Consider the following 8,674-nt stretch of genomic DNA (forward strand, 5'->3'; position numbering starts at 1 on the left):
CACAGGGGACATGGAGAACTCATCACCAACCCTGCCCCACCCCCCATTCCTCTCCCCTCCCACACACACTTCTCACTGCCTGTCCTTGGCCTTGAGGTTGGTCCTAGGGCTGGACTGCCCACATGGTGACTCTCCTTTGTCCTTTTTCAGCTTTAACCGGATTGACATTCCACCATATGAGTCCTATGAGAAGCTCTACGAGAAGCTGCTGACAGCTGTGGAGGAGACCTGCGGGTTTGCTGTGGAGTGAAAAGCAACCAAAGGCAACAGAGTCTAGCTCATGGCCACCAGACCAAAAGCATCCAGCTTCTGTGCGCCTCCTGCAAAGCTGGCAGAGGCCCTGGAATTCCGGATCACCTGAGGGGAAAGGGTTGTCTCTCTCCTTTCTGTTGGGGGAGGGGGATGGGGGACTTTTGTTGGTGGCTCCCACCCATATATCCCTCCTTTACCATAGTACTCCCACCCACTTCCATCACCCATCCAATAAAATGCAGCCAGGTTTAGCCTTTGGCTTTGGTCACACAGGATATTCTACTGTGGTTGCAACCCATGTGGTGATAAGGCTCAAGGCCCTGAGCTCTTTACGGGAGCATCAACTGACAGTTAGGGGACTGGGTGTGGCTGATTGAGGGTTTGGAACTGGTGGCTATCCCAGCTATTCCATCTCAAAACAGCCTTGAGGCCCCTTTTCAATTTGAGCAGCTGCTAGATATCTTACCAGAGCTCAGATTCCAGATTTCACATCCCAGCAGCCGGTTCTGGGTAGCAGATCAATTTCCAACTGAAAAATAACTATATAATGTATGCTTATTGGAATTCTGCCACAGCAGGAAGCTTGAGTCAAAATGTGTTTCCCCTTTGAAAGGAGAAGGAATTGGAGCAGCTTTTCCTGGAGGCCCAGGATATTTCTTTTCTGGGTATCTTGGCTGAAAATTTTGTTTTACATAGAGAAAAATGATCTTTTAAGGGTCCCTTTTGCTGCATTATCTGTCCAGTTTGACTTTTTTTTCAGTGAAAACACCATGTCACAGAGTGTAGAAAAGAGCAGACCAAAATCAGCCCTAGAGCCAACCAGTCAGTCCCAAAGCTGTGACCTCTGTGCCACTGTTGTCCATAGAAGAGCATCGACTGTGTCACTTAAAATATTAGTAAACCATGATGCAGCAACTGCTAAGAGCTAAACTAACAAAATTGTGTCATCATAGCTGCTGGCTTGGTGTGAACTCGCTTAAAAGCAATGGTGAAAGGATAACCTCGATGATGTAAATCCACCCAAAGATACTGTTCTACAAAAAGTAGGGTGTGGACGCAAACCTGTGACCGCAGAGGGGGAGGACTCCACACTGCCTCATGTGGCCCCTTTCCCAGTGGCAGCTGGTGACACTAACGATTGCTACTCAGTTCACTTGCCCAGATGTCTTCATATGATGAGCAAGGCCAGAAGCAAGCCTAGATTCGAAGTTTCTGACACCATTTCCAGTTTGCACAAAAGTCAGTATTTTATCTTAAAGTGGCTTGATTTCCAATAGCTGAACTTGGGCAGAAAACAGCAGCAGCAGCCAATGTTCCTAAGTGGTTTCTTTCTTTGTTGTTGTTTTTGTTTGGGGTGGGGGCAAGTACAGGGTAATTCATGAGCAAGACATTTCACTGCTATCGAAGTCGCTGGGATCCCGCTGTGGGTCTGAGATGGCCTGGGAAGGACCTTGTGGACGACGGTTTTATCTGTTCTTTTTGTCACTGTTAATTTCTGGGCTGCTGAGGTTCTAGAATGGAAGGGCTGCCAAATGAGGTTTGCTGCAGGAGGAAAGTTTAATCCCCCATTCCAAAAGTCCAGGCCAAATGGTGGGCTTAGCCTCTTTGAAAAGTTCTGCCTTGCCCCCACAGGTGGGCACATGCCGTGTCTCATTCACCATGATGCTTCCTGAGGGTATTCTAGAAGCCCGTTCCCCAGTGGCTGTATGCAGCCTTTCCTTGCATCATCTTCCTCTTGAAGGTGAGGAAGTGAAAACTACAGACCTCCCCCGGACAGCCCACTCTCTATCACGAGCCTAACCCGCGAGAGGCAGAAGAGACATCTATCCGAGAACTGAAGCGGCCTCCGGGATGAGGTCGGAGGCCCCACCTGATTTTCCTGGTGGTGGTATCCAAAATCTGCAGTAACTAGGAAGGAAACCAGGGTCTCATGGTTTAAAAGACTTTGAAGCAGGAATGTTGCATTTGACGCCTTTAAAACTACCTTTTTGCTGTTGGGAGGAGTCGGGGGCAAGCCTTAGCAGCTGCACCACCATCCCCATGCTGGTCGGTGCTGCCCTGCCTCTCGTGCTGGGTGTTGCTTCAGCCTAGAGCCAGAGGGCTGGGTCCCGGGTCCTCCACAGGTGGCCCCGGTGGACACACGCGTTCCTGTCCTGGCCTCCGTCTCTGCTTTTCCACTTCTACCTGCGTGTGGGTTTGCCGCCTTGTCATCGGTCGTGTGAGTGTCGCAGACCTTTCCAGAGCTCCGGTTCACTCTTTCCAAACAGGCCTCCCTGTCGGTGGCACTGCACTCCTAGAACCTTCAGTTTCTACGATGGTTTGTTTGGTCCTTTTGAACCACCCCAAAGAACTCAACATGGCAAAGCAAATGGTAAAAGCTTCCCGACTGTTCTACTTTGGGTCCGCGCGAAGCCCACTCACGTGTGATCTCTGTGTTGCCCCTCTCGGTGGTCCCAGGCGATCCAGCCATGCCCCCTGCCCCTCTGCCCAGATGCTTCAGGGGCCCGGCTTTTCAGGCTTGCCCTCACCAGCGGCCGTCAGCCGACACTCAGGGATGTAGCTAACACCACTCCGCCAGTGCTTTCAGTAGGAAGAGCTGAGGCTGCCTGGGAGGCCCGGGGCGACCGGAAAAGGGCTCTCTCAAGTTCTGAAAAGAGAATCTGCCACCAGATCGAATTTCGACCCCTGAGCTTGTTCGGACGTATGGTCCAAATTCAGATTAAGGTGGTCACCCAACCCAAGATGTCAGGAAAGGCCTTCTGCAGAGAAAATGTCCCCCCACCCGCCATCTGCAGCCAGGTGTGTGCCACACGGCAGCCTTCCCGAAACATAGTATGGATTTTAAAAATGTGTTTATTTTTGTTTCTCAACCACTTTATAACGTATTTTTTAATTTATTTTGTAATGTCTTGTTTTGAAGTATTGCTGCTATCCTTGTTATCCTTCCCACTGTTTTTATCGCTGATTTATTTTGTGAAAGTTGTACACTAATGTTCTGTTTTATGTCAAAATCAAAAGTATTTAATGAAATACTAGTTCTATTTAATGTGGTTATGGAACCAGCTGGAAACACAAAACAAACAGTGATTGTACAGCAGGCTGGGCCCAGGAGGTCAGGTTCATTTTGTTACATATGCAATAAACTCACGACTTTACATTTTTGGCGTCTGTTATTTTGGTGTGGAAATGAGATTCCAGTGTCTTTGCAAACCCACAAGAAAGGAAGTGTGTAGGCGGCGGGAATACTGGCAAGGGCCTTCCAAGGAAGGAGGACAGAGAAAAGGATAGAATTGTAAGGGAAACTAATGGCAATATGGTAGTGGGTTGAAAGTGCTCTATCGGGAAAAAACATGGGATTGAGAAAATTTAGAATTTCTTTGCACACTGGTTATCTTTTCGTTTTTTCCTTTTTATTTTTATTTTTTTGAGATGGAGTTTTGCTCTTGTTGCCCAGGCTGGAGTGCAGTGGCGCAATCTCGGCTCACTGCAACCTCCACCTCCCAGGTTCAAGCAATTCTCCTGCCTCAGCCTCCCGAGTAGCTGGGATTACAGGCTTGCGCCACCACGCCCGGCTAATTTTGTATTTTTAGTAGAGATGGGGTTTCTCCATGTTGGTCAAGCTGGTCTCAAACTCCCAACCTCAGGTGATCCGCCCGCCTCGGTCTCCCAAAGTGCCAGGATTACAGGCGTGAGCTACTGTGCCCAGCCCTTACTTTTTTTAAAAGTTGTAAAAATACTGTCACAGCCCTACATACCAGTGGGTTCCACATATATGGATCCAACTGGGGATCAAAAATATTTTTTTGGCTGGGTGCGGTCAGGAGCTGGAGACCAGTCCCAGCTTCTTGGGAGGCTGAGGCATGAGAATTGCTTGAACCTGGGAGGTGGAGTTTGCAGTGAGCTGAGATCATGCTACTGCACTCCAGCCTAGGCAACACAGCGAGACTGTCTCAAAAAAAAAAAATAAATAAATAAATTTTTTTTTAAATGGATGGTTGCATCAGAACATGAATAGATTTTTTTTTCTTTTCATTATTCCCTAAACCATACAGAATAAAAACTACTTACATGGCATTTATATTGTATTAGAAATTATAAACAATCTAGAGATGATTTAAAGTATATAGGAGGATGACTTTTTTTTTTTTTTTTTTTTTTTTAAAAAGACAGAGTCTCACTCTGTCACCCAGGTTAGAGTGCAGTGACACAATCTTGGCTCACTGCAACCTTCGCCTCCCGGGTTCAAGCGATTCTCCCGCCTCAGCCTCCTGAGTAGCTGGGACTACAGGAATGCGCCACCATGCCTGGCTAATTTTTGTATTTTCAGTAGACATGAGATTTTACCGTGTTGCCCAGGCTGGTCTCAAACTCCTCCACCCACCTCCATCTTCCAAAGTGCTGGGATTACAGGCATGAGCCACTGCACCTGGCATTACTGACATCTTAACAAAGTTAAGTCTTCCGATCTATGAACATGGATGTCTTTTCAATTTACTTTTCTTTAACTTCTTTATACAATATTTTGTTTTCGGCAGACAACTGGCAAGTCTTGCACCTGTATGGTTAGCTTTATTCTTTCTTTTAGCTGCTATTATAAACATAATTGCTTTCTTAAGCTCTTTTGTGGACATTCATTGCTAGTATACAGAAACATAACTGCATTTGTGTGTCAATCTTGTACCCTAAAACTGCAAAAATTCGTTTCCTGGCTCTAGTGGCTTTCTTGTGAATTCTTTGCAATTTTCTATCTGTAGGAGATAGCTTTACCTGTTCCTTCCAACTTGGATGCCTTTTATTTTTTATCTATTAGCTCTGGCTTATACTTCAATGTTGAATAGCTGTGGTAAAAGTGGGAATTTTTTTCTTGTTCCTGATCTCAGAGGGAATGTTGATAAGTAAAACGCCCTTCTGTATCAGTTGAGATGTACATGTTTTTTTCCCTGTGTTCTATTAATGTGATGTGTTACATTGATTTTTCTTATGTTGGGCCACCTTTCCCTTCCTGGGATAAATTCCACTTGGTTGTGGTGAATAATTCTTTTAATATGGTCTTGGGGCCGGGCATTGTGGCTCATGCCTGTAACCCCAGCACTTTGGGAGGCTGAGGTGGGTGGATCACGAGGTCAGGAGTTCGAGACCAGCCTGGCCGACACAGTGAAACCTTATCTGTACTAAAAATACAAAAATTAGCCTGGTGTGGTGGCACACAACTGTAGTCCCAGCTACTCAGGAGGCTAAGGCAGGAGAATCGCTTAAACCTGGGAGGTGGAGGCTGCAGTGAGCCAAGACTGCGGCATTGTACTCCAGCCTGGGTGACAGATCGAGACTCCGTCTCCAAAAAAAAAAAAAAAAAAAAAAATGCTGTTGGATTCAATTTGCTAATATTTTGTTGAGGATTTTTACATCTATATTCATAACAGATATTGGTCTATAGTTTTCTTGTAGTGTTTTTGTCTGGCTTTCAAAAATCACCGTAATGCTAGTCTCATAGAATAAGTTAGGAAGCATTCTTTCCTTTTCAACTATTTGGAAGAGTTTGAGAAAGACTGGCATTAATTCTTCTTTAAATGTTTGCTAGAATTCACCAGTGAAGCCATCTGGTCTTGAGCTTTTCTTTGTTGGGACGTTTTAGATTTTTGATTCAATCTTCTTACTAGTTATCAGTCTATTCAGATTTTGTTTCTTCATGATTCGGTCTTGGTAGGTTGTAGAGTTCTAGGAATCCATTTCATCTAGGTTATTCAATTTGTTGGCATACAGTTGTTCACGATACTCTACGATCCTTTATATTTCTGTAACATTGGTAATAATGTCCCCTCTTTTCTTTTAGTTGATTCTTCCTTCTTAATCATCTAAAGTTTTGTCAATCTTGTTGATCTTTTTGAAGAACCAACTCTTAGCTTCACTGATTTTTGTCATTTGTCTATCTTTTATTTCCTCTGCTATAGTATTTATTTTCTTACTTCTGTTAGCTTTGGGTTTAGTTTGTTCTTTTTTTCCTAATTCCTTCAGGTATAATGTAGGTTGTTCATTTTTAACCTTCTTTTTAATATAAAGATTTACAGCCATAAGTTTCCTTGGTCATGGTGAATAATCCTTCTTAGCACTGCTTTCGCTGCATTCCATAAGTTTTGGTATGTTGTGTTTTCAATTGTCTCAAGATATTTTCTAATTTCCCTTGTGATTTATTCTTTGACCCACTGGTTGTTTGAAAGCATCTTGTTTCATTTCCACATATTTGTGAATTTCCCAGTTTCCTTCTGTTACTGATTTTCAGCTTCATTCTGTTGTGGTCAGAGAAAATACTTTGTGTGACTTCAGTCTTCTTAAATTTATTGAGACTTGTTTTATGACCTCTCTGGAGACAGTCTATTCTGGAGAATGAATGTTCCATGTGTATTTGAGAAGAATGTGTACTCTGCTGTTGGGTGGAGTGTTTGTGTATGTCTGTTAGGTCCAGTTGGTCTACAGTGTTGTTCAAGTCCTATATTTCCTTATTGATCCTCTGTCTAGTTGTTCTATTAATAATTTATTGAAAGTGGGGTATTGGGCTGCGCGCAGTGGCTCATGCCTGTAATCCCAGCACTTTGGGAGGCTGAGGCAGGCGTTCACTTGAGGTCAGGAGTTTGAGACCAGCGAAACCCCGTCTCTAATAAAAATACAAAAATAAGCCAAGTGTGGTGGCACATGCCTGCAATCCCAGCTACCCTGGAGGCTGAGGCAGGAGAATCAGTTGAACCTGGGAGGCAGAGGTTGTAGTGAGCCAAGATTGCACCACTGCACTCCAGCCTGGGTGACAGAGCGAGACTCTATCTCAAAAAAAAAAAAAAAAAAAAGTGGGGTACTGAAGCTTTCTACTATTATAGTGGAGCTATTTCACCCTTCGCCTTTGCTGTGAGCCTCTCTGGGTTTATCCTAGTTGAAATTTGTCGAGCTTCTTAAATTTGTATGTCCATTTCTTTCTTACAATTTGGAAAAGTTTTGTCCATTATTTTTTCAAATAAGCTCTGTCCTCTTCCTTTCTTCTCTTTCTGGAATTTCCTAAATTGGACCTGTCCTAAATCGTACACCTTGATGTGTTCCATAAATCCCTTGAGCTCTCTTCATTTTTTCTCTTTGCTCGTCCAATTCAGTGATTTCACATGATCAGTTTTCTAAGGTCTCTGATTCTTTCTTTTGCCTGTTTGAGTCTGGTGTTGAACCACTGTATTGAATACTTCATTTATTGTATTTTTCAGCGCCAGAATTTGGTTCTTTTAGATAATTTCTATTTTTGGTTGATATTCTCATTTTGTTCATACATCACTATCCTGATCTCCTTTAGGCCTTTGTCGTGTTCTCCCATAGATCTCTGAGCATATTCAAGACAACTGTTTTAAAGTCTTTTCTAACAAGTCTGATGCCTTTGTTTCTTCAGGGATGGTTTCTAGAGATATATTTTGTTCCTTTGAATGGGACATGTTCTCCTGTTTCTTTGTATTCCTTGTGATTTTTTTTTTTTTTAAACGGCATTCGCAAAAGCAGTCATCTTTTCCAGTCTTTGAAGAGTGGTGGGGAAAAGCTTCACTAATTCAGAGGGTATATCGTAATACTTGCTATCAGCCTGAGGCGACAGCTTAAGGTCATCTCAGGTCTTTTAGGGGCCTCTGTTTTTCTTTGGTTTATACCATATACATGGCTGCTTTTCAAAGTCTTAATTTTTAGCCGGGCGTGGTGGCTCACGCCTGTAATCACAGCACTTTGGGAGGCCGAGGCAGGCAGATCACGAGGTCAGGAGATCGAGACCATCCTGGCTAACACAGTGAAACCCCGTCTCTACTAAAAATAAAAAAATTAACTGGGTGTGGTGGCGGGCGCCTGTAGTCCCAGCTACTCTGGAGGCTGAGGCAGGAGAATGGCACGAACCCGGGAGGCGGAGCTTGCAGTGAACCAAGGTCGCGCCACTGCACTCCCGCCTAGGCAAAAGAGCGAGACTCCGTCTCAAGAAAAAAAAAAAAAAAAGTCTTAATTTTTCAAAGGGTCTTAACCCAGCTGCTTCTTAGGAATAAGATGTTCTCTTATATTTTCTGCCCATAATCTCTTGCCCCAGGTATCCACTGTGGTCCCCCTGGCAGATTTTACATGTCGTACCTGCCACTGCCTTCCATGGCTCTTGCCAGCCTGAGATCTGAACTATGCCACCTTCCCTGTTTCACCTCTGAGTCAGATGACATAGAAACCAGTCCTTCAGGCAGCCCAAAGACAGGGCAGAACACTGCAAATCAGTTCTGCTCTGCTCCCTCCGGTGCAAGGGAAGACACTGGAAATTGGGCTGCTTCCTCCCAAACACCCGGTTGTGCCAGGGAGGGATGGGGGAAGGGCAAATAAAAATGACATAAAAACTATTTTGAATGTGGCTTTTTCTTGATTGGGTGTTCAGCTG

At 44.3% G+C, this 8,674-nt stretch overlaps 1 protein-coding gene across 6 annotated transcripts in view; it reads left to right on the forward strand.

The window, feature by feature from the left end:
- Positions 1-3,407, forward strand: part of SMURF1 (SMAD specific E3 ubiquitin protein ligase 1) — a 116,208-nt gene extending 112,801 nt beyond the window's left edge. For all 6 annotated transcript variants that reach the window (XM_031012673.3, XM_031012675.3, XM_031012676.3 and 3 more), the window contains one exon: positions 151-3,407. In XM_031012673.3, the coding sequence (XP_030868533.1) occupies positions 151-250 (100 nt within the window). In that variant the 3' untranslated portion in view covers positions 251-3,407. The remainder of the gene's footprint in view (positions 1-150) is intronic.
- The last annotated feature ends 5,267 nt before the right edge of the window (positions 3,408-8,674 follow it).

The sequence above is a fragment of the Gorilla gorilla genome, chromosome 6 (genome assembly GCF_029281585.2).
Source record: "Gorilla gorilla gorilla isolate KB3781 chromosome 6, NHGRI_mGorGor1-v2.1_pri, whole genome shotgun sequence".
Classification (NCBI taxonomy): domain Eukaryota; kingdom Metazoa; phylum Chordata; class Mammalia; order Primates; family Hominidae; genus Gorilla; species Gorilla gorilla.